Source organism: Cylas formicarius, unplaced genomic scaffold (assembly GCF_029955315.1).
Source record: "Cylas formicarius isolate icCylForm1 unplaced genomic scaffold, icCylForm1.1 PGA_scaffold_10__41_contigs__length_53128322, whole genome shotgun sequence".
NCBI classification, from domain to species: Eukaryota; Metazoa; Arthropoda; class Insecta; order Coleoptera; family Brentidae; genus Cylas; species Cylas formicarius.
In genome coordinates, this window is record NW_026844214.1 from 43,091,189 (window position 1) to 43,119,004 (window position 27,816).

General features: G+C 36.2%; 5 protein-coding genes across 8 annotated transcripts in view; 2 read left to right on the plus strand and 3 right to left on the minus strand.

The window, feature by feature from the left end:
- Positions 1-5: 5 nt before the first annotated feature.
- On the minus strand, positions 6-18,550 carry LOC132708193 (E3 ubiquitin-protein ligase Nedd-4). Of its 4 annotated transcripts, none has more exons than XM_060680361.1 (17): positions 18,243-18,550; positions 17,329-17,408; positions 17,192-17,273; positions 17,093-17,131; positions 16,879-17,039; positions 15,487-15,637; positions 14,981-15,117; positions 9,737-9,857; positions 8,672-8,911; positions 7,423-7,559; positions 5,778-5,983; positions 5,583-5,707; positions 5,290-5,519; positions 3,528-3,649; positions 3,233-3,473; positions 1,585-1,983; positions 6-785 (listed from the first exon to the last, which is right to left on the minus strand). In XM_060680361.1, exons 1-17 carry the CDS (start codon positions 18,408-18,410, stop codon positions 683-685), a joined length of 2,742 nt encoding a protein of 913 aa, XP_060536344.1. In that variant the 5' UTR covers positions 18,411-18,550; the 3' UTR covers positions 6-682. The 4 variants fall into 4 exon arrangements, with proteins under 4 accessions (XP_060536344.1, XP_060536343.1, XP_060536345.1 ...); XM_060680360.1 differs by having other exon boundaries at positions 7-785; positions 15,487-15,646; XM_060680362.1 differs by lacking the exon at positions 18,243-18,550 and adding an exon at positions 17,661-17,866 and having other exon boundaries at positions 8-785; positions 15,487-15,646.
- A 920-nt stretch (positions 18,551-19,470) lies between these two features.
- LOC132708199 (uncharacterized) lies at positions 19,471-23,910 on the minus strand. Its single transcript, XM_060680369.1, has 2 exons — positions 23,391-23,910; positions 19,471-19,577 (listed from the first exon to the last, which is right to left on the minus strand). Exon 1 carries the CDS (start codon positions 23,830-23,832, stop codon positions 23,437-23,439), a length of 396 nt encoding a protein of 131 aa, XP_060536352.1. The 5' UTR covers positions 23,833-23,910; the 3' UTR covers positions 19,471-19,577; positions 23,391-23,436.
- Positions 20,130-23,425, plus strand: LOC132708194 (mRNA export factor Gle1). The gene is made up of 2 exons (XM_060680364.1): positions 20,130-22,965; positions 23,037-23,425. The coding sequence occupies exons 1-2, from the start codon at positions 21,288-21,290 to the stop codon at positions 23,204-23,206; spliced, it is 1,848 nt and encodes a 615-aa protein (XP_060536347.1). The 5' UTR covers positions 20,130-21,287; the 3' UTR covers positions 23,207-23,425.
- LOC132701934 (sodium channel protein Nach-like) lies at positions 23,894-27,785 on the minus strand. Its single transcript, XM_060670303.1, has 12 exons — positions 27,630-27,785; positions 25,951-26,150; positions 25,690-25,878; positions 25,492-25,636; positions 25,283-25,413; positions 25,142-25,229; positions 24,926-25,024; positions 24,592-24,784; positions 24,484-24,537; positions 24,319-24,430; positions 24,168-24,265; positions 23,894-24,107 (listed from the first exon to the last, which is right to left on the minus strand). The coding sequence occupies exons 1-12, from the start codon at positions 27,783-27,785 to the stop codon at positions 24,013-24,015; spliced, it is 1,560 nt and encodes a 519-aa protein (XP_060526286.1). The 3' UTR covers positions 23,894-24,012.
- The window catches only part of LOC132708295 (focal adhesion kinase 1-like), a 41,574-nt gene continuing 40,177 nt past the window's right edge, over positions 26,420-27,816 (plus strand). Inside the window, exon 1 of the mRNA XM_060680536.1 lies at positions 26,420-26,561. The gene's annotated coding sequence lies outside the window, so the exon portion shown is untranslated. The remainder of the gene's footprint in view (positions 26,562-27,816) is intronic.

Below are 27,816 nucleotides of genomic sequence, written 5' to 3' on the forward strand. Positions count from 1 at the left end.
AACATCGTTTTATTGCCTCCTGGTTATTTATTTTTTACGGTATTTATACAAAAAAAAAACAGATAAATAGAAATTAAACCTACAGAGGGAATAAATAATACATCAAAAACGGTGTGTGGCTGTTAAACCTCTCTTATCGTTAACAAATTCTCTAATCTCTCCTTCGTTTTGTCTTTTTATCGGTGAACTCGTTAAACAAATCTCCAATGAAAAATTAAAGAACGACAAAAATATTGCACCCACGTTTAAGGACACTGCCTTATAGGACAAGTTAAAAAAAAATCGTATATATTAAAAAAAAAATTATACAATTTATAACAAGTTTGTATCATTAAAAAAGCTTATGTTTACATTATCACATTCTACACCTTCATTTTAACCACGTGTATTTTATACAAAGTATACATAATAATAACTTTAAAAAATATAATGTATATATATATTATGGTGGAATGAGGAGCGTTCGCTATTCGTCAAAAAATATTGGCCCCGTTTCTCGTCTGCTCAGTCAGAGCAGTCCTACACGTTATCAACACTATCATTCACCAAACGCTCCAATGCAGAATAGATTAAGAAAATTTGAAAAATATTTTTTAAAACCTTAGATATTAATGGACAGAACAGTTTAAATTATTATAATCTCATATACATACGCTTCACGAGTTTTTTTTTACAAGTATCACTAGTCGACCCCCGCGAAACCTTGCGAGCCCTCTATGGCCTTTATTAGTTTCTCCTTCAGTTGCTGGTAGCTGTCGTACGGAGGTAGATCCAATCGATTGAAACTGAAAATTTTTTTTTCAATTTTATCATAATTAACTTGGGTACATTTGAACTACTTTAAATTTGCGCACGAAAAACACAAGAGTGCAAAAAACTACTTGAGATTCACCAACGAAATTGCAAATAATATCGTAATAAAATCGGTAAGTTAATCGGTAAGTTTCGTAGAGCAAGTAAGAGTAGAAATGAATTACTTCAAAACTTGCGCTTTTAGCAAACTGCAACGAGCAGTATACCGCATGGGGAAAAAGTATGGAAAGATGTTTAAAACTGTATGTACACTGTTCTATCACTGATTCAGGCATCCGTTTTGGTGGTTTTGTTCAAATTAGTTATCAACCGAAAAATTGTTCTTTTAGAAAATATAGCAAAGTTCATATTTTGTTTGAAAGTTTTGAACAAGTAGACTTTGCACGGAGCAACTGTGTACCGGTAGTTTTGATTAGGTGTTAAATAAATGGAATATTATATTTTGTTTCATGAAAGCTGAGAATAATGCAAAGAACAGCAACCAATATCATGAGAGAAAACAACGTCTTAAAAGCATTTTCGCAAGATTTCGACATAACCTATTTAACAGTAATCAGTCCGAGAAGAAGAACTCCTTTAAAAGCGTGCAAGTTGGCCCACCGTGTACATTTGGCAACTTGCAAAAGTCGCGCTTTCGCCAAGTTGCGACGTCAAGTATACAGCGCAAGTGAAAAATCTAATTACCTATTAAAATAGTGGTTATTTTAAATTAACAGAAGACCAATGTTATCAAGATGCATAAAATAAAAGTTGGCGAAAACTGGGTCTTACCACGTGTGCGCGCGCGGGTAGTTGTCAGTCGTGCCCCACTTCTCGATCGTGAACAACTGCGGCCCATTGCTGCCGTATAGCTCTTTGAAACCGTTCATCGGTACCCGCGACGTACCAGTGACGAATTGCAACAGTCGTGCCCTCATCTCGTTGTTAAATGACAAAACGACTCTCCAAAAATACTGAACGACGATATGGTTTGCGTGGTAATCGCCCTTGTACAGACTATTCTGTTTCCAGTCTTTCACGTCGATATGCTGGATGCCGCACATCAGCAGCTCGAGCTCGTTCTCGTCGAATATCTTGATTATGTTGAGGGGAATCAAGTCGCTGAAACCCTCCAGGAACGCGTTCATCTGTTCCTGCACCCTCTCGACGAACCGCCACTGTATTATGCACCTGGTGCCAATCCGTGTATTTAATGGTATTATTTTGTAAGTTACGTTAAAACTCTGTGTTTTTCAATAATTTTTTCTGACTTAATCGCTTAGAATCTTGAAAGCCCAAACGGGGCCTCTCCCTAGTGGTAAGTAAATTGTAACACAATCTATATAGAATAATATACACAATAGTGTAGAGACAGGGAATCCTATTTTAATATAGTTAAAAGTTTGTTTTCACTTTTTCTTGAGAGGAAAAATTGCTTTTCCGCTTTTAAACTATCTTAATATATTAATACTTTTATTCAATGAATTGTAAGGTTGGATTGAAAAATCTTGTAATGTATTTATGTAATTTACGGTAATGTATGAAATATTTTCCCAAAAAAGTTAAATTACGATAAAGAAAAATCGGCATTTTTTCTCCGGTAATTTTTTATGCTTGTTTTTTTTTTAAATATTTTCAGAACAAAAAATCTCGTAAATTTTGAATAAAAAAAACCATCAAAATGGCCGATTTTGTAAGTTAAATGTCACCTTTTTAAACGATTTGTTATGATCATGCGTGTGGTGGGCACAAGAATTGAATTTTTAGGACTTTGATTGTGATGGGGAGGGGGGCAGTTGGTGCAAGACACATGAATTAATTTTGATAAAACAAACTGAAGCAATTTTTCACAGTCTGCAGCATTTTTTTAAAACTACCATATAGATAAATTAGAGGCACTATCTATGCCGATAATACAAACACTTATCAGGTAACTATGAAAAAAATTTTGAGAAGCTCTATTCAACATGCGGACGCGCGAGAGTTAAATCTCGTTTTTAACCAATGATCTTGCAGCATTCAACATCCACCAGGGCCGCTGACAGTATTTTTTCGAAATATGGCTCCATCTCGTTAAATGTTTTGGGAAAAGGAGTTCGGTGTCTGGAATTCGCTGTTTCGAAAGAAAATCTAGCAAAGTGTAAGCCGCCTGTAGTAATACAATAAGTTTTGAAAATAGCAAATATTATGAGCTATTAATTTAAATAATAAAGATTTACATTTATTTCACTGTACTTGAACTGCAACCTCTTAAATAGTGTTGGTTAGTGTTAAATACTTTTGACTAGTCTTTGTCTTGTTTATTCTAAAAAACATCCAATTTTGCCATACTAAAAGAAGTAGATCCTATGATCGTTACATATTTGATTTGATTGATTGATTGATTTTTAGGGTATAAGGGTCACTATATTATCTAATAGCGTAAAACGCATACACTCACTTGATGTACTGGTCCTTATTAGAGTCGTCTAGGGGCACGTTGGCGCCACCATCGATCAGCTCGTGGACCGACGTTTCACCGAATTTTTCCTCGTCGACGGAGAACGTCAGGTCCAAACCGGACGGGTCGTTTTCTTTGATCCACAGCAGCGACTTGTAGTATTCGGAATCGACCGATTCCATGTCTTTCAAGTCGATGGGTTTCGACAGCATCATCTTGTAAAACGGCCTGATGAAGAACGCTATGGAAAGACACACACAGTCGCATCATTATTAATTGTGAGAGTGGCGTTTACCGTCCAAAAGTTTGCCGTGATACACCGCCATACCGGCCACCCTGCCGATGAACTTAAAGTACGCAAGGTGGTCCTCGTTGCACAGTCCCGACGTTGGGTTGATTTGTAAAGTGTAATTGTCCCTTAAAAAGGCAAATTATTCTTACAACCGACTCCTGGAAAACTTTTCGCTCGACAATGAAATTAAATTTGCGCGGGCTCCGTATAAAATGCCTTTTGTAACAAATGAACACCCACTCCGCCATCTATCCGCCCATAAACCAATTAGTCGTCGACCAGAGCGCGTCATTGAAGTAAATACGTACGGTTCCGCTTGAGTGAGCCACAGGGTACCAAATAAAAGCAACAAGAGCGGGCTAGTGCAAGAGAAGATGGCCGTTGGCGAGCGTTAATACGTGTGACATGTTAAATTACGTTTTGATATTGGTACCCACTTCATTTGAATAGCAAATTGTTTAAGTTCGGTTTCGTGTTTAATTACACTCCTGGATTAACAGTTGCTACACTTTCAAGAAACTAATCAACGCAACACAATTATTACTCATTATATCATCTTCAAGCGTTTCAGACTTACATTTTGACCTTGCTACCCCCGTTCATTTTGGAGAACCTTAATCAAATCAACCAGGCATGGTGCTTTGCAATACATTTTTACAATAAAGTACCGCTACATTTTACGTCATGTCAGATATTTAAATGAAAAATGAAAGTATTTCTTTACCGTGCTGTCTGATCCTTAACACCAAATGAAATTTGAATTTAAAAATCATTTGAAGTGACGATGTTTTCTGTTCCAAATATTTCACGTATCCTGCACAGAGTGAGCCAAACTGGACACTTTCAAAGGGAAACTCACCCTTTCTAAACGAGATAGACCAAACATAAAAACATTTTATTATTTTATTAGTTGTCAACCGAAAAATCTATTTTTTATATGCGACACACTGTTTATTATTGGATCATTGAAAGGAGCTTAAAATTATCATACCAACACTATAGCGCAGTCAATATTTATATATAAATATATTTTATATTTACATAATTACATCTAAAAATAAAAAAAATCATTTTTTGGGTTGAAAACTAATAAACTAGGAGTTTTAAAAATATTACATTTAAATCATAAAATTCTAATGCACGTTGTCCCAAAACTCTAAAATAGTACTAGATACCCATGGGAGGTTTTTACCAATATCCATCAAGCCCCAAGCACAAAAATCAGTTTCCGTTTATCTCCCAATAGAAAGGAGAGTTTTCCTTTAAAAGTGTCCACCTTATCCCACCCTGCACAATAAAGTAAGTACAAAAATTGCACCACTCAATGCGAGCTGTAGGATTTTGGAAAAAACAAAATTAAACGGAATTTCAAGCGCTGTTTGAGAACCTTTGAACTACCGCCTACAGCACTTTTTTCGAGGCAACGCGTTTGAGCTATAACCATTTTTTTGCCCACGCACGGTAAACACAAAACCGATAGTGTTTATATAGAGTTCCGTAGTAAAGCGTGCTGCTTGCGGAAAATACATCTGAACGGTTAGACATACTCAGTTTAATTGCTAGACTAGAAGACATTTAATTACTGATTTTGTGTTGCTGTGAAAAATGGATAAGTAATTTTTTATTAATTTTTCCAGAAATATAATTGAACTAAAAAGAAACTAAAAAGAACATTGCCTATAGGCGCATTAGAATTATCAACTTCGACTAATCAAATCGGTACGCCTGCATTTAACTACCAATCAGCTTCAAGAGCCCTACTTACATTGCCGAATACTCGAACAATCCGTAATACGGATTGAACATCTCTTTCGACAGCAGATAGAACCATTCGCGGGCCAGCCCACCGTAATCCAACCCCACCTCGCCCTCAAACTCCACCCACAGCTTCGTCTTTAGCAAATCGACCCTGAGCACCGTCGTGATCACCCGGAACGAGTCCTCGAGTATGCTCCGCCTCCTGACTTTGATCTCGAACTTATTCGGCACGTTGGTCTGCAAAGCAAACATGACAGTCTGACCTCTCCAATATAGAAACGGTCACTGATGCCGGCTTACCGGTTTCTTCAGCTGAGTCTTCATGTACTCATACTTCCTCTTATAGTCCCTCGAGTAGGGTATCGCGGGACCCGCTATCTGCGGGTTGGACAGCCGAGGGTCGTCCCACTGCGTTGTCCTTGTGTCTGCAAGATAATTAATTCATTTTAGAACGCCGAAAGAACGACCGCGCGGATGTCCGCGCCTCAACCCTACTGTGGTCTATGAAAAAGATGCGACCGTCGATATGGACTCGCTCCTCCCACCCCTCAGGCAGCGGTCCAAGGTCGTCATCGGGCTTCCTGTTCGTAGGCGGGGCCGCCGGCTGATTCGGCATCGGACTGGCTCGCCCGGTTCGCGGGTCCACCCACGACGTCGTCCGTTCGTGGTGGTCGATGAAAAACAACCTGCCGTTAGGCGCCCTGCCAAATGATATACGGGGTGTTAAGAAAATACGCTGCAGGTTGGTGTAACAAAGAAAAAAATCGATTATTTAAGTCCTAAAGTATCGAGTTTCCAAAGGGTGTGGAAATGGAGAAATATCCCTGGAATTACAAAACTGATCGAAAAATTAGAAAGCCTTTAAATATCAAATAAAAAAACTATTCAATGGCACTGCACCCATTTTTTTTATTAGACCTGCATTCTAATCCTCAAAAACGTAGTACAATGTACAGTTCATTAACTTAAAAAAGGACAGATAAGATTGTTCAATTTAATACCCTTGCTACGCCGAGATTTAGGTGTTGGAAGTGGACGATTAAAATACATCTTTTTACCTCATGTGCCGGTTCATATGAACTACCAAAATTGTAACATTTTTAAAGCATTTAGACACACCCTGTACATTAATTGGCAACTAAAAGTGAAATACTTTCTCTTTCAATAACAATTCTCAAGATATTTCAATGTTATAATCATGTTCAATCCACTCAGTTTTGAAGAAATATAAGTATTCTATTTAAATTCCGTAAAACAAGAGACAATGCGGAACTATTATTACATGGCAAATATACAATTGAAGTTTAGAAAAAATGTGTTGACCAAAACTTATTTTTCTCCTATTTTTTTCGATATTTCCAAAATAAGTGGAATAAAATAAAAAGCCTGTTATACAATTCCAATCAGAGTAAGGCGTTTTTTTTTTAATAGCGATAAAATATACTGAGTGTTTCATTTCAACATATATCAAATACGCCGAGATCTCAGCAAATTGTTAGTGTTTTCTTTTAGAATTTATTTAGGAAAAAACTTGACTGCTGACCCTATATTTTCATTGTTATTTATCCTGATATCTTTCAAAACAAAAACGTTCCAGTCAATGTTATCAAGATAAATTAAACGCGCGGTACATTTGAAAAAAAAGGGTTTACAAAACGATGATTAACGGAATCATTAAAAATATTTGAAAGGAAAGTATTGAGAAGAATATTTGGTGGAAAGAAAGGAGAGGATCAGTGGATATGAAGGACTAATATGGAACTTAAAGAGCTCTATGGACCACCATTCATAACAAACGGTGCAAAATCTCAAAGATTAAGGTGGTTGGGAAATGTAGCAAGACTGGGAGATGTACCTCCTCTTAAGCAGGGTAGAGTAGAGGTAGGCGGCGGCCAAAATTGAATCGAGCTCTGCAAAATGACCTGAAGGAAATGAAAGTGCAGCATTGGCAGGCTTTATTGAAGAATAAAATCAAATGGAGACAAATGTGTAACCAAGCCATGAGCCTTCTCGGCTTGGCATGGAAGTACTAAATGGTATTTCTTATAAATCGAATTAGTCGTGTCAATTTAAAAATAAAACAAACAACGAAAAAGGTCAATTATGCTGTGCGAAAAAACATTTGATAACGCGATTTTACTTTTGCACGCTCCAGCCGGGTGGCAGGTCCTCCCCGATGACGCTGAGGTCGTTCTGCGATGCGCCATCACTCGCGTTGTTCGTCGACGCAGTCGAATCACGTCGCGATGACTCATTGCTGTCCACGTTGTCGAAACTCTGCGAAACGTCATACAAAGGGGCATGTAAAAACGGAAACCTCGGGATAGTATCGCAACACGAAAACAGATTCGAAGAAGAGTTTTAAAAAAAGGAAAATGATCTCTCTCGAGCAAATAGTTTAGAGGGTGGGGTAGCGGGTGTTCCCGAATGTCGCGTGGTGACGTTCCACCGTTTGATTTTCAATAAATAAATTGCAGAATTCCGTATACGAATTTTGTCTAAATTCTAAATGTCCCCTGATATTTAATCGCTTACGTTTTCTTCGCGGATCTAAAGAATTAAGAAACGAAATTATCATCTAGGAAATTCGAGAATACACTACCCGACACCCCGTGACATAAATATCAGCGTACGACACAGGAAAACATAAGCGGTTTTTGGATCATCGCTGGCAGTATAACTCGTGATCCCGCTGAAGATCAAACGCCAAAATTAAGATAAAAAATACGTTTATTTATTAAAATAAACCCAAAAATCAGCCCCTTAAATACTGAAGTTCACTCTCTATAAACACTAAAATAATGGTGTCCTAATACATATCCACCCCGTTAATTTGCTTAAAAACCCGCCACTTTCCGTTCCAAATGGCGTTTGTTTTGTGTAAATGGGATCTAAAGATATTTTATTTTCTTAATTTCCACATATGAAAGTATGCATATTGCGAAATCTTAAGACAAAAAGTTTATATAAATATACGTGATCCAGAAACTCTTTACTTGCTTTTCAGGGTATTAAATTTAAGTACGAAAAAAATTTGTGTCACTGATTTTTTCCATACCTCGTCTGGATTAACCATCAAAGAATACAATTTTTTTCTATTAGCAAAACTGGATATAAGTCAGTGGCGCACATTTTTTTGTCGATTGTCTTCCGGGGCTCCGCTGGAATTAACAATTTAACTTAATATAAAATATACATACAAATATAATATATATACAAACATAAAATCGCCTAGAAGATTATTACGATATTTATTAAAAATCGATTTTGTTTTACATGAACTTTTCGTCTTATCAAAACGCGTAAAATCATTGAACACCGTATACTTTTTAAAACAATTGCAGTTTTGTATACTGCCATCGCGTATCCGCGCTGAGGCTTTTGTTTACCGTGTCGACACGCTCGCGGATGGCGCCATCTACGATCGAGCTCCGCCTACTGCTCGCTTGGCTCTCGGCAGACCCATCGTAGTCCGAATCGGTGGTGCTTTGTCGGTTCGTTTCGAAGTCGCTAACGCACGAGTCCGTCGATATTCTGTGGACCGACGGAGGCGGTGCCGATAGCGACGCCCCGGTGGCGGCGCGTTCGAGCGCATTGTCGGTTCCCGCTTCCCCTGCCCGCTCGCCCGGCTTTGATTACGTCAACAAAGGAGGGAGTTTGTCGCTTTTGCGTGTCAAATGAAGATGGATTTTGTGGGCGGCCATAGATTTCCCGAATGCCGATGCGAAAGCACGGTCGCCTTTGAATTCGGCGATCTTGTAAAACATCTCCATATATACAGGGTATTATAGAATTGACGTCAGATAATTAAACGAGTGGATCTCGAAATCAACAGACTGACAACAGATTCTTTCGGCGCCGCACTGTTGGCATATCTTTTAAATTAACACCCAAAAATTTAAAAATTCAATTATAAATTTATGAAATAGTTATTGCCAATCGGTCTATAACAATTAATAACATATTTCCTTCAGTAAACTAATAAGTAACTGCTATATCGCTAAATTGTCTTGTTCAAATCAGATTGGTCTGCCTTCGCAAATCAATTTCGAGAGTGCCATGAATTAAACGGTCATATGCACTCATACACACAATATACAAATCCCAAAAAAACTGAACCATTGAAATTTGAGTGTTAAATCAAGAGATTCACTCACACCAAACCCTGGATTTTTGCACTTGTTATTTTTATTAGTTAAATCTAACGAAATAGTGATGAAGTTACTCACCAAATATACTACTACTTTTTCTCTCATTACTATACAATGTTCTTGTAAAAAAATGTGTCTTCCTCTACCAGCATCAAAATGTCCAACTTTTGGAATGAAGTGCAAGAAGTCACCATTAAAAAAAAAAACTATTGAATAAAATTATTGTAAAAAATTTCATCGTTTCTGTCGAGCTTCGCATCAGCATTGAGCTATGGTCTGAGTAAAAAAGGAAACGCCCCTAACCTGATTGTTAGAGTTGTCGCCTCTCTCGCTGTTCTGCTCTTCGACGCTTATGTGGTACCTCCTTTCGAACACTTCCCTGTCCTCGCCGCGAGTGACGGCCTCGCTTTCTGGACTGCCGCTTCTGAAAAGCCCAAAACGCTAGGTAAGAAAAAAAACCACAGTGAAAATTAAGAACAACAATGAATTTCCTTCCCTCCTTTATTATAGGATTATACATTATCTCAGAATCTGTAAGATAAAAGTTGGTTCCATTCATTTATACTGTTAAGATATTGCTTCGCATCTGCATGTATTTTATTTTAACCTATACCCTGTACATTAAAATTTTTTGAATTTTTCGAAACTTTTTTTCATCATATATATATATATATATATATATATATATATATATATATATATATATATATATATATATATATATATATATATATATATATATATATGCAGGATTCCAGTCGGAGTTCAACGAGCGAACGGATGATATCCCGGAATATAGTGTCATCATATATATATATATATATATATATATATATATATATATATATATATATATATATATATATATGATGACACTATATTCCGGGATATCATCCGTTCGCTCGTTGAACTCCGACTGGAATCCTGCAAATCCTGCATCCGACTGGAATCCTGCAGACGTTTCGCTAAAATCTCACTTGGCATCTTCAATGCTCGCGCTCCGAAAACACTTCGAACACTGGAGCGCGAGCGCGAGCATTGAAGATGCCAAGTGAGATTTTGGCGAAACGTCTGCAGTATTCCAGTCGGATGCAGGATTTGCAGGATTCCAGTCGGATGCAGGATTCCAGTCTAACACATGAACATTCTGTCTCTCTTTCTTCGTGAGTCAATCGAGTTGTGTACTCTACTCTTCCAGCCTTCTAGAAAATAATACATTTGCACAGATTTTTCATCAACCTCTTTACGAATAAGTGTGAAAGTCCACATAGTGCACAGAACTCTCCCCATGTACAGGGTGGCCCATTTTTTATGGGATGATACCTTTTCTTAGAATCTGTTGGATCCATTTGTACTTTTAAAATATTGTTATATATTGTGTTTATATTTTCTTGGAAACGTAACAAATTTCTCATTGTAAATAGACTACCCTGTATATTATATATTTTATTAATTATTGGGAAAATTCGAGATATATTTTCCTATATAATATTCCTATCTTATATAATGTCTTATCGTTTCTGACATATTTTGAACTTTATGTCAATAGTGAAAGCCCTTATATATTTGGGGTGGATATTTTAAAAATAAATAAAATACTATCAAAAATTGAAATGGAATAATCGTTGTCATTTTTTTCTAATGAAAATGGAAATATTCCATTGTTATAATTTTCTAGTAGTGTGTATTTAAAAAAGGGTGACTTCATACTAAGCTACCTATTTCTAAAAGTTGTAGATTTAGGAATATTAGCGACAGTTTCGTCATTGTAAGTAGTATTACAAAAATTTCACTATTTTGAATTGTCCTAGGTTTGGAAATTAATATTTTTGCCACCTAACTTGTTTGTTTTGTTTTATTTTTATGACTATTTTTATACTAAAAAAATTACCTCAAGCCTATAAAATTTGTTTCTAGAAGAAAAAATAAGTAATTAAGAAAATGCTAATAGTAAATAAAGCAAACTGAAAAGAGTTTATTATTTATATGATCTGGAAAAAATGAAATCAAATGTTTATTTTTTATTTTATATCACAGTCCTGAAATTTTTAAAATTTTCTATTATTCGTTTAGAACAGTTTTCTTTGTGGATAATAATATATTTTTTTGTATTAATTACTTAATTACTAGGCGTTGTTTAGAAGATTTATAATAAATTGTCGAATGACAGCAAATAGTAAGTGCTATTTCTTTAGTGCTCGGTTGTTTTTTTTTTCTGCCATGTTTCACCATTATCTTCCTGACAAATTAACTGCCGTTTAGCATTTTTGCATTTATCGTTTTGGTGTTATTTTTAATATTTGGACTAGGGAATACAGTCACCACTTTTTTAAATGCCAAATATGTTTAAATTATTAAAATGCGGTATTTCCATTTAAAAAATTGACTTAACGATATTTTCTTTGATTTTATTTTATTTATTATATATTTTTAAAATATCTTCACATCACACTAATGTAGATCCTGTATATAAGGAAATCAATCGATCATATAGCTATTAGGTGATATAGTGGCCCTAGTACGGTAAAAATTGATGCGCCGCTTTACGCTCACTAACCTGCACCATTTTCTTTCTAAAGAGCGATTTCCACACACTTAGTTTGCTTTCCCAGAACGTTTAAGCAGGTCTCGGATTATATTGAGAAAATCCATCCATACTTATTGAAGACCTGGCAGCGGCCATTTTGGTGGTTAAATGCCGCAAGGTCTTACATCTCGCGTATGCACAATTCTTTTTCATCATTATTTAATAAGTGCCTGTATATGTCTACTAGCTGTATGCCAAATACATAACAAAGGTTTCCAGTCGGGGGGGGGGGGGGGTTATCGATAAATATATTTAGTCCTGCAAACGTCACTTTTGACATAAAATTTAAACTATATCAGAAACGGTAAGAACTCAAGTGCTGTTTATTATTATTATATATATATATATATATATATATATATATATATATATATATATATATATATATATATATATATATTCTCACGTATTGATTCACGGATGGAAAAATGTGATGACACTATATTCCGGGATATCATCCGTTCGCTCGTTGAACTCCGACTGGAATCCTGCATCCGACTGGAATCCTGCAAATCCTGCATCCGACTGGAATACTGCAGACGTTTCGCCAAAATCTCACTTGGCATCTTCAATGCTCGCGCTCGCGCTCCAGTGTTCGAATGTCGGATGCAGGATTCCAGTCGGAGTTCAACGAGCGAACGGATGATATCCCGGAATATAGTGTCATCACATTTTTCCATCCGTGAATCAATACATGAGAATATATATATATATATATATATATATATATATATATATATATATATATATATATATATATAAATATATTTATCGATAACCCCCCCCCCCCCCCGACTGGAAACCTTTGTTATGTATTTGGCATACAGCTAGTAGACATATACAGGCACTTATTAAATCATGATGAAAAAGAATTGTGCATACGCGAGATGTAAGACCTTGCGGCATTTAACCACCAAAATGGCCGCTGCCAGGTCTTCAATAAGTATGGATGGATTTTCTCAATATAATCTGAGACCTCCTTAAACGTTCTGGGAAAGCAAACTAAGTGTGTGGAAATCGCTCTTTAGAAAGAAAATGGTGCAGGTTAGTGAGCGTAAAGCGGCGCATCAATTTTTACCGTACTAGGGCCACTATATCACCTAATAGCTATATGATCGATTGATTTCCTTATATACAGGATCTACATTAGTGTGATGTGAAGATATTTTAAAAATATATAATAAATAAAATAAAATCAAAGAAAATATCGTTAAGTCAATTTTTTAAATGGAAATACCGCATTTTAATAATTTAAACATATTTGGCATTTAAAAAAGTGGTGACTGTATTCCCTAGTCCAAATATTAAAAATAACACCAAAACGATAAATGCAAAAATGCTAAACGGCAGTTAATTTGTCAGGAAGATAATGGTGAAACATGGCAGAAAAAAAAACAACCGAGCACTAAAGAAATAGCACTTACTATTTGCTGTCATTCGACAATTTATTATAAATCTTCTAAACAACGCCTAGTAATTAAGTAATTAATACAAAAAAATATATTATTATCCACAAAGAAAACTGTTCTAAACGAATAATAGAAAATTTTAAAAATTTCAGGACTGTGATATAAAATAAAAAATAAACATTTGATTTCATTTTTTCCAGATCATATAAATAATAAACTCTTTTCAGTTTGCTTTATTTACTATTAGCATTTTCTTAATTACTTATTTTTTCTTCTAGAAACAAATTTTATAGGCTTGAGGTAATTTTTTTAGTATAAAAATAGTCATAAAAATAAAACAAAACAAACAAGTTAGGTGGCAAAAATATTAATTTCCAAACCTAGGACAATTCAAAATAGTGAAATTTTTGTAATACTACTTACAATGACGAAACTGTCGCTAATATTCCTAAATCTACAACTTCTAGAAATAGGTAGCTTAGTATGAAGTCACCCTTTTTTAAATACACACTACTAGAAAATAATAACAATGGAATATTTCCATTTTCATTAGAAAAAAATGACAACGATTATTCCATTTCAATTTTTGATAGTATTTTATTTATTTTTAAAATATCCACCCCAAATATATAAGGGCTTTCACTATTGACATAAAGTTCAAAATATGTCAGAAACGATAAGACATTATATAAGATAGGAATATTATATAGGAAAATATATCTCGAATTTTCCCAATAATTAATAAAATATATAATATACAGGGTAGTCTATTTACAATGAGAAATTTGTTACGTTTCCAAGAAAATATAAACACAATATATAACAATATTTTAAAAGTACAAATGGATCCAACAGATTCTAAGAAAAGGTATCATCCCATAAAAAATGGGCCACCCTGTACATGGGGAGAGTTCTGTGCACTATGTGGACTTTCACACTTATTCGTAAAGAGGTTGATGAAAAATCTGTGCAAATGTATTATTTTCTAGAAGGCTGGAAGAGTAGAGTACACAACTCGATTGACTCACGAAGAAAGAGAGACAGAATGTTCATGTGTTAGAAAGAAACAAAATATAAAACATAAATGGCCAAGGTGCATAACTTTTAGCTGACAGCAATGTTGGCAATTGTCTAGGTTATAAGTATAGAAACTGGCAACCAAAATAAACTAACCGAAAATCTTTTAGATTTACACATACACAGTACATCAAAATATTATTTCCGATTTAGACAGTTACTCAAATAAGTCTGTGTTGACTTATTTGAGTAACTGTTTTTCCTTTATTTGGCAACAGTTTTATTATATATAGTTTCATGCATGCGCATATCATCCATTTCTCCATTACTTTCCCTTTTTCTTCGACAGGGGTTTTTCACTCTACCAGCATTCTAGCAATATTAAATCTATATTTTGTAAGGCAGATCTGTTTCTAATATGGTGATACTCATGTGTCGAAGTTGAACAAAAATCGACAGGATTTCTAGGTGTCGAGATGGTGTATCAGAAATTAATAATATCTTAGATTTTTTTTGGTTGAAAGAGCAACTCACGCCAGCGTCGGCCTTTCCCATTGCGTTGTCCTGGCTATGTGGTTGACATAGTATGTCCTGCCATTTGCATCTTGCCTCTCTTCCCAACCGGGAGGCAGCGGAGTTTGAGCCTCCGTCGTCGCGTTCACCAGCACAGGCTAAAAACGTTCCACCATGTCACAGAGCAGAAAAAATTAGGCGACACTCGCCGCACTTAATAGGCTATTTGACAGTGCGGGGGGCATGCCTACATTTAAGCACCATTTAGATCAAAGCATATCAGTTTTGGTTACTCTTAATTACTTAAGTAAAAATTTTAATATATACGGGGTATTTTCGACGCTTTTGATGTGAGATCTCAGTTATCTTTATTATTATCTTATTTTATTTTTTAAAATATTGAATATTGCATCCCAGCGTTTTTTTTGTTTTAATTCTGACAAATGACTTTTCCTTTCAAACAGCTTGTCATAAAATGGCGAACAAATCTAAAAAAATTATAATCAGCAAAGACAAAAAAATAATACCTGTGCGGAGGTCTCCTCCCTGCCTTCGCCGACAATCTCCCACTCATTGGGGTTTAGGGGCGCTTCCTCGGGGGCCGCGATCGGCGCCGCCCCTGGATCGTACAGATAAGCGTGATAGAGCTCGAGGTGGCCGCGCACTCTCGACCTGGCGCTGAAATCGCTATATGTTGCGCACGCGTCAAATATGGGGCGAGGGCGGCACATGCAATGGGTTCCCCCGGGTTAACGGTGAAGCACATGCAGCAAAGATAAAAAGGAGAGAAAGAAAATGAAAATACAAAAGTTAATATTCAACGACAGCGTTGTAAAATGCATGACGCATTTCAAAGTTTTCAAATAGGTGACCGACCTATGACAACATTTGGGTCTTTAAATTAAAATTTTATAGGCTGTCTTCAAATAATTCGGGCGCCCAGTACAGTCATCGAAAACGCGCAAATTAGATTATATAAGGGCTGTTAATACTGTAAAACCGATGCGCCTCAGAAAGCTATGACATTTTCGTAAACTTTGAGCAAATTTCTTTATAAACGCACGCACCTAAATTCCTGAACATTTAATGCAATCTGAGCATATTTTGACAACCTACTATAAAAAAAATGACACATCCAAACAGAAATTGTCAAATTAATCAACTGTCCTTGGCCATGTTAACTGTTGAATGTAGAAAGGTGTTATTGGTTCATTTAAAATGACAGGTCTTATTAGTTGAAAACGAGATTTGAAATCACCTCAACTGCGCATATCGAATGGCCCTTAACATTTTTATTTTTATGGTGATTTCAAAATTTCCTGTAATATCAGCATTAGGCAGGGCTCTAGTAATTATACAGAGTAAATACCAACATGTTAGCCATAGACGTAATCTTTCTTTTATAGTTGGTACCTTAGTTGTACATAAATATATATTTTCAAAAAAAGAACAGCATTTTTTTTTAAATTAGGGTTATGAAGCTCAGAAAATAAATTAAAAGTAGCATTTTTCAGTTTCCAATATACAAACTGAACTGAAATAATGGTGCATTTGTATTATGTTTAAGATTCATAGTAAAAATCAAATAATAGTTATATGTAAAACAATTGTATTATTATTATAGTTATTATTACCTATTCCAAATTATTAATGTTGTTAGTTTCACATGTGTTTGCCAAATAAAAAATTTTGATTCATTTGAACTACCATTCTTGTCATCCATTAATAAGGAAAGAATTTTTTTATGTTTAAAGTTCTTAGTTCTCTAGAAAATTTATTTCAAATTGAATGACTGGCCATCACAGGCATGGCAACAATGCAAAATAAATTCTAGGTCACTACTCAAGGAAGCAAATGAAATGCAACAGGGTCCTTAACTTAAACAACATGCACTCAGTATTAAAATGACACAGCCTTACCTTCTGGGACGGAGCAGGTATTTCACAGACGGAATTACTCGACCCTCTTGCTCTTTTGGAAGATTGGTCAAAGACAATTCGACCATACCGAGGAAATCGTCACGTGTCAGCCGATTTTCATCAAAAACTTGCAAAATGAGTTTGTGATCGGCGGGCTTCACCTAACACGAATCATCGACTTAAAAAGAGAAGAAAAACTGCCATTGTGACTTACTCTAAATATAAAATCTTCATTCCATTCAGGATTAAGCGTCTGAAATCCAAAAACTACATGAAAGAAAACACTTTTTCGCGATTACTGAAAAATAGGTACCTTCTTTTTAGTCCTTGTAAGTACGGAGTCAATAATACTATTGTCACTAGCTGAGATTAAGTCAATTTTAACATAGGGATCGCTGAAATTGCAAAATTTCGTTAAAATTTCAAAGGGAGGGGTTTTAGCCTACAAACCTTGCACCAAAAATGTCTTTCTTCATAAGACTTTTGCCGCGAATCACCTTGAGATGAAGTTTACTAGTCGGTTCTTCACTCTGCAAAATTGAAAAACCCGTGACAGTCGAGAGAAGGGACAATTTTATAGATTTAAATAATTAATTATTTTTTCCATGAATCTTTAAAGAAATTGATCCGGTTTTGGCTAAATTATTTATTATCTACTACTCTAGAACACTTTGGTTTAACGCAACTCCAAAAACATTCGAAAGTCTTGTTTACACAACGAAAAGGTCGTGAATGGAAAATTATTCGAATTGTCGACGGAAAATACGCGACACATCACTTACGTAGCCATCGGTCCCAATTTGAGGAATGTAACCGAAAACATGTTCCGATGCCATTAATTCTGCTTGCGGGGGCACCGCGCTAAATGGACATTGGACAGCGCCGCGCGGAACGCCTATTTAACAAATTATAACACGAATTGACATGGCAATTAGCCGTTCACGGTCAGCTGTCACGCTTGACAGCCACTCGCGTCAAGGGCGGAAGAGCATTTGAACTACCATGTATTAAAAACAGACGGTCGCGACCCCAGACCACAGCCGAGCACAATATTCATGGTTTAACTGTGGCCACACGGCGCGTTCCGCAATTGGGTGCGACGATATCCGTACCCTTATTGGAAAATGGAAAAGAAACACCTATTATGAAAATTATCAAAATTTACTAAGGTAACGCATTCAAATTAACGATAAAAAACTAATAGTTTGATGGTAGGCAATACCACATAAAAAAGCAAATAATTTTCAAATTTGCAGTTTCCGGGAGTAGTCAGGCAAATAAAATAAGCCAAAACACGTCAATAAAAAAAGATCGCAACAAATGAACGGTAACGAAATGACGTCGTGTCTAAGCTAGCTACTTACGATGGGCATGCAACTAATGCGTCTGTTTCTTCCTTGGGCAATCGCAACCACGGAGGAAGTTCGTCTCCTTCGCGACGAGTTCGCGGCGCCCCAGCTGGTGCTCCTGGGTCTGTAGATGTGCTGTACGTCTATGGAGGTGTCGGTCGCAGGGGGCTGAACGCTCGCCATGTTCCTCGAATTCAAGGCCGTCGGCAATTGTCATACCAGGCGCAATCGAAGAGCAGGATATTTTCACCGAGATCGCACCACCGGATTTTACCCGCCCGAATACCACGAAAACGATTAAGCACGTAAAAAATGTCACTGAATTAATACTGCGCCACGCTTTCACGAAACTGCAAGTATGCTAAATGAAACATTGTTCCTTATCTTCTATTATTAGAGTGTGTCGAAAGATTACTTTAAAATGTTAAGATAAACGGTTTTGTACTAGTGATAATCGGCTCCCAAGGACCGTCGAAATTCTAGGAGATCTATTTGATCGCAGAGTGAATTTTAAATATTACCTCGGAACTAATTATGCATTAAATCTTGCTTTTCTTAATTACTCTATTGCAAATTTTAAATACTTACCTTTGCTTTTCAAGCATTCAATGAGTGGCAAAAAACAATAAAATATTTTAATATTATAATACTTGAGACGGCGTAAAGTTTATAATCTATATATATTGGAATTGCAAATTTTGAGATATAAATAGCATAATTCAATTTTGACTTATTTAATCTAATAATTTACACCAACTGTGCGTGTTAAATGATGCTTTAATACATATGAAACTCAAGAGCCCAGAAGTGTAGCGATAATTATTTTCTGTGGAACTTTATATTTCTTTTATTTATATATATTGTATATATTGTGTAATTTATACCTATCTATATTCTATATAAGTTTAAACAAGATTGCTTTCGAAAAATCGTCGGTGAGCGGGGTTCTTTGCAAATAGCACGAATCAGCTTTTTATTTTAAAAGAAGGCGCTTCGCGGATTCTTGTCCTAGAGGGACGCATTTTTCTATAGTGGTCCGCAACTTTCGCATAATCGATGTAATTTGATTGTGAATACACCCTGTATGAAGTGTCCTTCACATCTCGTCTTGCGTCCCCTGTATTATAGACGAAACCTTAAACTCTCTCTCGACACAATTTACGATACTGTTCATATCGAATTATCACATATTTAAAAGTTTTTCATGTATCGCCAATAATTCACCCACAATAGCGGAAATTTCTAGGATCTATTAGAATTTTTTGCCCACAAACGACGTACCCTGTATATAATTCCAACAATGTTCGAAATAGAGGATATAGCCCTGGATCTCCTCAGTTTCCTGGTATCCTGGAACAAAAGTTTAAACTGTCTAACTGACATCTAAAACACAGACGGGACAAAGCTGCATAGATGTGCCAAATGTGAAGTCGATTGCTTCAAATTTCGGACACTTATCGTGTTTCATAGCAAAGTCCAAAAAATAGTCGAAAATCGCGAAAAAAAAAATGGATACCGGCGTCGGAGCAGGGCCATTTTTTATAAGCTTATGTGCCTCGTGGAGGGTTAAAAAGGAGTCAAATATCAATTTTGTAGCTCCAACGGTTCGAAAGTTATTCAGGAAAAACCAAAAGACGAAAACGGAGAACGGAAAGACAAAAAAAAATTTTTTTTCGACGGTGATCATTTCTGTACCAACGACGATCCCGTAGGACTTACCGTTACCGAGATATAAAATTCTATTTCATCGATTTTCGAAAGTAACAAGATTGCTTTCGAAAAATCGTTGTTGAGCGTCATAGCCTCCGATCTCCCGCATTTTCTGGTTATACAATTTTTTTGATCCATTGAATAGTTTTTGAGAAAATCATGTTTTTCTAGAAGTGAAAATATTCAAAGAAAATTTTAAAAAAAATATTTGGTGATACTTGATTACGTTCAAATTCTACTGCTTAGATGTGAGTATGGACTTTTACTTCCTTGCCAAATTTAAAATCGATAGTTACATATTTGAGTCACTTATGACGTTATTGAATATAGTACGGAATATCCCGATCACCCTGTACAGTATGTGAAAACGCTAAATATAAAAGTTTTAGCTGTCCATGCGGGCTATATAGCGATGTAAAAAAAACTGGCAACAGAATCACAGCCTTCCTTGTTATGATCAATTATCATTACAAAGGGAGACCAATTTTCAGTTTTTTGCAAATTACCGACGCACCCTGTACATTTTTAAAAAATCATCAAGAAAAAGGTTTTTGATCCGGATGTTGCGCGTCGTTTGGTTAAAGAATTTTTTCGGTAGTATATACCGTCTTGGAGAAATTTTTTTTTCTCGATACCCTGCAAATGCGGTTTTTAATTTTTTAAAAATACTTCTCGACTCCGCAGCCCCCCCAGTTTCAATAGGCTTCGTTACGGAGCTAAACTCTATATATGTGTCAAATTTCAAGTGGATGGCTTCAAATTTCGGACACTTATCGTGTTTCATAGCGAAGTCCACAAAACAGACGAAAATCGAAAAAAAAAGATGGACGCCTTGGTTTGATCAGACCCATTTTTTACTGGTTTGTGTACCTCGAGCACGGCTTAAGAGGAGCCAAATTTGAAGGTCGGGCTGCAAACCGTTCAAAAGATATCGCCAATTAATGCCAGGTCTACAGAGAAACGGAGAACAGAAAAAAAAGTTTTTTTTTCGACGCTGATCACTTCTGTACCAATGGCGGTCTCCTAGGACCTACCGATGCCGAGATATAAATTTCGTTAACAAGCGCGTATGCTTTCGAAAAATTGTATTTCATCGATTTTTCGAAAGTAACAAGAGAATTGGAAATGGTAAACTTATTTATTTGAAACACATGAAACATGGAATTTTAGCAGAAATTGCAAACAAAATCGTTGATTTAAAAATACGCAATTCAGTGATGGCCGAGTGATTGTCATAAATTTTCCCGAAAGAGGAAAGAAAAAAATTTGTTTTAATTGTGTATTGTTTGTGGTTATGTTTATGCGACATTTTTCGGTTAGCATTTTTAAGTTTATAGAGCTATACGGAACATGGACAAGGATTCTGAGGAGCTAATAAAATATTCAGCCTTCAGTAAATTACAAAAATTAAGGAAACAGACGGTTAATTCTACAACTTCTACGCGGTATAACCCCAGAAATAAACCAACCCCCGTAAAAAAACAACCAAAACATGAAGAAGGGGCAGACGAGAATCAACTGCCGTTTCGCCAATTACTTCAAGTTTTTGACTTGAAACGCCAAGATGATGTTAGTAAGGCTTTAAATGAAAGATTGACTTTGTTTGATGAGTTCAGCAAAACACAGCAAAAACAAAGGAAAGAAACGTGGATGAAGACTCAGCAGGGCTTCATAGAAGACATGGCCAAACAGGAAATTGCGATTATGCAAGCAAACGAGCAATACGACTTACAAAATTCATCAGAGCATGCCAAATTGGTGCAACACTATCAGGATGCGGCACTGAGAATGAAGCAGAAGCAAGCAGAGCTCCAAGAGAAGGAAAGGCACCGCCGGATATTGAAGGAGAACATAGAAAGGCTTAAGAGGAACCAAACCCAATTTAGAGTTGAATATGAACAAATTGGGGACATGCTAAAATACTGCCCAGACAAGGATCAATTGAGAAACATTGTGGGTGAAGAGTTGAGTTTGGTTCAGTCAATTCCAGGCGAGATGGAAGCGCTTATAAGTAGCTGTAAAGCAGGTTCTGTTTCAGAGCGGGAAGTGGCAAAATCTGCTGATATTTTAAATAGAATTGTCAATTTAAAAAACCGTTTGAATAGAGCCAATCAGGAAATTGTTAACAAAGCAGAACAGGTAAAAGAAGAAGCCGAGAAACAGAAACAATTAGCCAAAGAAACTGCAAAAATGTCGGAAAATGCTAGCAATCGGGTATTGGACGAAGAAATAGAAGAAACAGATGTTAATAATTTAAAGATAACTGAATATGTGAACTTGGGCAACTTGCAGATGTACACTGAACTAATGGATTACTTGAAGGCCTACACTGATTCAATTCAACAACTAGAACAGGATGCATCAATGAAACAGTTCAGGTTTGATTGTAAAAAAGCTGTAAATATACCTGTTAACGCCCTTTCAGGAGCAAATTCTCATCATATCCTTGACAAGTACCAAAAACTACATGGCCTCTTATCCGGACAAAATGTAATCGTCAGCGATAGACAAGTAAATGCATCGCAACATCCTCAGGGAGTAGCGTTCTGCAAAAACTTGTTGGCTAAAAAGTTTGTTCTACAAGGGGACCTCATAGTGTCTAGCAATCACAGATCGGCATTCTGCTATGCTTCCATGATAGTGACTTTGTGGAACGACTTTCCAGATTTCGGCAAGCTTTTGCTTGCCTATTTTTACAAATCATGCCCATACTTGGTGCCTTACTACATACCAAAACAAATTGACGAGACAGACGAAGAGTATTATATAAAATTGGGGTATCAGTACACTGATGGTCAAATTGAGAAGCAGGACAAGTTTCTGAAACGAATGACGGGCATTGTTAGGTTGTATTCGGCAATTCTAGTAGCAAAACCTAAACGAGGGCAGAGTTCTTCACCCCACAATCTCAGAAATGGTTGGAGATGGTTGGCGTGTTTATTAAAACTTAAACCCAGGATGGATATAACTGCCACAGCTTTGCATGTTTTCCTTGAAACAATAGGGTATGAAATGAATGAAAAGTATGGTATGTGGTATTATTGTTATGATGTTTCAAAGTTCTTTTAATTTTTTATGTGTTCATTGTTTTGGTTTTAGGTCAACTATTTCAGAAAATTCTCCGAATAATTTATGAAGTATTTTTGCCTCTATGCAGAGAAGCAAAATGCACAGGAGGGGCTGTTACAAGACTTGAGTTGCTGTTAAATGATTATTTCAAACACAAAACATTTGGATACTTCGGATACATAGCACATACTGATTGGTGAAATGACAACATATAAATGGTAGTAAATGTTTTAATCTTAAGTTTTACCAAAAAATGAGTATGTAAATATATGATTGATTATTCAAAATAATAAAATAATTAGAGTTTATAGTTTTTTTCAAATTTAATTTAATTTTGTGTTAAATTGTATGCAATATATGGACAATTGCTTTTTCACAACATACCTGTACATACACAGCACAGATGTAACTAAAATTTCTCTTTAATGTATTAATTCTCGCTCTTTTTAATTATTAATCGTTTATTTTTCAAATTCTCTACCTCTAACTCTATTCGCGTGAGCAACCAATCGTTTTCCTCTTTCTTTGCCCACAAAAACAAAGTTCCATTTTGTTTGGACCCTTTCAAGGGCACTTCCAATTGGGCGACGTTATCTTCGAAAAAATTTTTATTTCGATTTCCGACATCAATTGATTTATCTTTAATAGGCTCGCCTAAAAGATACACCGCAGCCGAATGCGATCGCACGGTTTTCAAGGCTTCTTTATAAAAAACAGCATTTTTAATTTTGTCGTTCAGTTTCGATCTTAATAAATAACCCATTGTCGCCGTGGCCATGCCAGTAATCGACGCGATTTTTACTAACGTTAGGTTGCTTACAACCATTACAAGGCGCTTTGTAAAAATAACCAGACTATCTTTTTTTCCTATTTAAATAGAAATAGTATATTTAAGGTTAACAGGTCGTACTTCTTCTAGGTACATGAAAGAAATCCAATTACAATATTTTTGAAATAGAATTGTATAGGTCACTCGTCCACCACCTACTAAATCATACAAAAAAATTTAGGTTCGATTTTTTACAAATAATAAATATAAGATTTCGACTACACTTAATATAGACGCTCCCATGAACAGACCTGCTGCTCCCCCAATCGAAACTAAAATTTGCAGAGTTTTGAAATAAGATGGTACGATAGATCAAGAATTTGCAATTATACCTACTAGTTCCAGGGGACTTCTTACCACCACTCGTTTAAACCTAGACGTAGGCAGAGATTGCATCTTGATATTAATACCGCCGTTGGTAAAACCAACCCTTAAAATTTTCAAAGCAAATTATATGGAAAGTAACGCTCACGCAAGAAATACTCTTTGGTTTCGGAAATAATTTTTAACTCCGGTTCCGTGCACGAAGGCAAACAATCGCATGTTAACCCAGGTTTGCTGTCTGACCCTGGCGCTCTAATTCTGTTGAGGGTTTCTAAAAATCAACAACGTGATAATCATCAGAACTGGTTGTCGTGTCAAATTTACCAAAATTGTCGGTTAAGCAACGCAAACCGAATATGTCGCAGTACTTCTCCTTATCTACAACATGCTAAGTAAAAAGAAGAAGTTAGCTGAATTTCCCTATTTTTTTACTATATACTGGCATCAAATGGTGAGTGCAATTGCACAGACGAATCTGGTTGTCCGCGTGACATTGAACAATGCATGTCGAATAGCTATAGAACTTATGAACGATTACGTTTTTCGGATTCTCCCAAGGAAACCTGCATCTCCTCTGGCGAATTGTTAATTTTCTTAGAGTCTCGTCGTTTTCAATCTCCGTTATCTGTTTTAAATTTCTCATTATATAGCACGGACCATAGATATATAAAAGAGAATAGAGTATTCATCTAAAAGTGACGTTTGTGCGTTGCGTCACGCACGTAGATTTTATTCGTAACCCGAGTTTTTTTTTTTGGTTGCTTACTTTAAACAATATGTTGTATTCTTCGCCCACCATGACGTCTTTACGATGACTTGGTTCGGAATTTATAAACGGAACGTCTTCCGCAGCATGGTAATAGACCTTAAACGCAAATGATCAAGTGATTCGCGGTTTTAAATGGCTATTTAAAACATTAGAACGCTACATGGTTAGTTCGGATTACAAGAGAGTCTAGAACGAAAAATTATCTAAACCTACTCGTACGTCCTCGTTAGTTTTCAACGACATTTTCCCGATACCCGTTTTCCGATTCATCAGCAAATTAATCTCAGATGAGGGGGTTGACCTAAAAAAACTTTAGAGAATTCGCACGCAAGCACAGACATTTTCTGTCTTAACTGCGTGTGTAACGAATTAATCGAGTAGCAAATTCCATATTCGGTTTCGAGAGGCAAGAATTTCTCGCAACAGTCAAACTCGACATTGTTCCACATGCACTTTTGGAGCAACTTCTCGCACGGTTGCCTTATCTGAAAACGGTGCCTTATTCAATGCCTACCCGATATTTTTTGTGCTCAGTAACTGGAACCACAGTCGCGTCGACATACCTTGCGAACGATATTCGATATATTTAATTTAGAACATGTCGGGCAATGCGATTGACACGAGTAACAGGTGCCCGAGAAAAAGGACACGTCGGCAATGAAAAATTCTATGGGCGTGTTGTCTTTCTCGGTCTCGTCTAAGTCATAACTGAAACGGTCGAGACTGGAGGTTGATTACATACGTTTACGTCATAGTTTTACTCTTCGCTCGGCGGAAAATCTACGACCGATATTTGACAGACGGTAATGGCGGGAAACGACGTGTTCCAATCCAAGTAAGCTGTTTCCGTGAGAAAACTAACCGCATCCTCGTTATAGGACTTGAAGAGTGATATGATAAATGCAAACATCCCGGCAATGTGGGCGACGTACATAAACGACCACAATAATCTGCAAATAATCCCATCTCGTAAAGATGTAGTGTAAATTTTTCATTCGTTTTATTTTTATTTATAATCCCACCTTAACGTCAGTGGCCGATCTCTGTCGACAATGAACTTCAACCCGGGCAGGCTGGTATTTTTGCAAAATGAAATGAAACGCCCTGCGATGAACATTATTGCTATGCTACCAACATGAATTAGAGATCTGTGATAGTCTGAATTCGCCGCATTGCACTTGGCAGTGGTATATTGTTCGCCGAACAATATCTCATTGGAAACCTTTTAAACGATAGCAATCGCATCAGGGTTATCTTGAAAAATTAATCTGAAAACAATAATGTGGCATATAAAAGGAATAACCGTACACCATTGTTTGGGGTAAAAGGTATTGAACAATAGTCAGAATTAAATCCAGAGATATCCTATTTAACCATTAGCCCTTCGCATAGTTAAAATTATTAAGATATATGTTGATGATGTAACTGACCATTTCCATTGCATAATCGAACGACAGACGACAACCAAAGTTATGTCATGTATGTCATTTGTCATGGAACAAACGTGACGCTTAAAAAGTGTTTTTAATAACAAATAATTAAATTTGCAGTTAATTAAAGCCGATTCTTTATATCCGTGCCGATTAAGGACATTATCGTTCGAATAGTGTTAAATCGGATCCGTGCGGTGAATGTAAGTACATAGTCATAGATATAACATTTTACGAACATATAGGTTTGGTGGCCGTAAGGTGTGTGTCTTGAGAAATAATTGCCCTCCAAATTGACTTATGGACGCTTTTTATGCTTGGAAACTTTAATTGAGTGCCAAATAATGAACTAAAAGGTATATTGATGAAGCGTGAATTGACTAGTGAGGTTGTGGTCAAAATAGTTTAGATTGTGTGGGCTGGTCCAAACGGGCCAGTGGTTCTATTAGCACCTGATCTATTTTTGAACTCTGAATGTAAATAGATTGATATATTGATAGGTAATTGTTGGTTTAAGTGGCCTAAATTTTTTGAAAATGGGATATTATTAAGTAGGCGCCATGGCAAAAATTCAATTTTTAAAATATTAGTAACAAAACAAAATTGGACAAAAGTGCGGCCGAAGCTATAGTTGAATCCAGCTTATTTTTAAGAATGTTGAGCATTCCTTTCAGTATAAATGGTGTATATGTACCATTCGTGAAATAAAAAAGTAAGCGTAAGGTTATGTTTTAGGCTTTATATTTCCTTGTTTGAGGTTTCTACAAAATTATTGAACGGTAGTAAGCTGGTGTTTCAAATTTATTGCATTTTTGTTTTTAACTATAATAAACAGGTGATGCAGATTACGAGGGGTTTGGGAACAGTGTTGCCAGGCGGTAAAATATATAGATAATTCACAAAATGTCAAAAATGCAATCAGAAATTCATAAGTACGTAATTATATTTTTTAGAGTTTAAACCTGTGTCTTCCACAACCACGATGTGTTGAACAAAAAAATATGCGCCAAAACGTGCTAAAAATAGGTTTTCAATTTTTTTAAATAAAAATTTCAAGCTACGTTTTAAGTTGGCCATAAGTCGCTTGATACAAAAAAATTATGAAGCTTTAAAAAAATCAGTGGCGGATTTTTTGTATAATTACAGTTAGCAACCGTTAAATATTTTTAACAAATTCTACAAAAGATTTTTTAAAATATTGAGTTTAACTTAAACTTTGGTACTCTACCTTCGAAACCAGACCTTTAACTCCCAACTTTATGTTTACGCACCCCCGGGACGTATAAGCTGTGCACCACATAAAATCGCGACATCATGCGATAAATCATCCTCTTGGCAACGTTGTTCGGGAGGGTGCGCGACGCGTTCGGCAGCAGGGTTGGGAACACGTAACGATCCGGGTGACTCGTGCAGATGCGCACACGCATACGCAGCACCAGCGTCTACGTGCACTTCTGT

What these genes read in the sequence shown, in the direction of transcription:
- LOC132708193 (XM_060680360.1), bottom strand. Translation starts at nt 18,410, where the DNA reads ATGGCGAGCGTTCAGCCCCCTGCGACCGACACCTCCATAGACGTACAG. An exon ending in ATGAAGATTTTATATTTAGA is followed by an intron (nt 17,040 to 17,092) that starts GTAAGTCACAAT and finishes GATTCGTGTTAG; the next exon opens with GTGAAGCCCGCCGATCACAA. An exon ending in TCACGGCAAACTTTTGGACG is followed by an intron (nt 3,474 to 3,527) that starts GTAAACGCCACT and finishes GTCTTTCCATAG; the next exon opens with CGTTCTTCATCAGGCCGTTT.
- LOC132708194 (XM_060680364.1), top strand. Translation starts at nt 21,288, where the DNA reads ATGGACAAGGATTCTGAGGAGCTAATAAAATATTCAGCCTTCAGTAAA. An exon ending in TGAAATGAATGAAAAGTATG is followed by an intron (nt 22,966 to 23,036) that starts GTATGTGGTATT and finishes TTTTGGTTTTAG; the next exon opens with GTCAACTATTTCAGAAAATT.
- LOC132708199 (XM_060680369.1), bottom strand. Translation starts at nt 23,832, where the DNA reads ATGGTTGTAAGCAACCTAACGTTAGTAAAAATCGCGTCGATTACTGGC.
- LOC132701934 (XM_060670303.1), bottom strand. Translation starts at nt 27,785, where the DNA reads ATGCGTGTGCGCATCTGCACGAGTCACCCGGATCGTTACGTGTTCCCA. An exon ending in ATTATTTCCGAAACCAAAGA is followed by an intron (nt 24,266 to 24,318) that starts GTATTTCTTGCG and finishes GAAAATTTTAAG; the next exon opens with GGTTGGTTTTACCAACGGCG. An exon ending in AAGTCCCCTGGAACTAGTAG is followed by an intron (nt 24,108 to 24,167) that starts GTATAATTGCAA and finishes TGCAAATTTTAG; the next exon opens with TTTCGATTGGGGGAGCAGCA.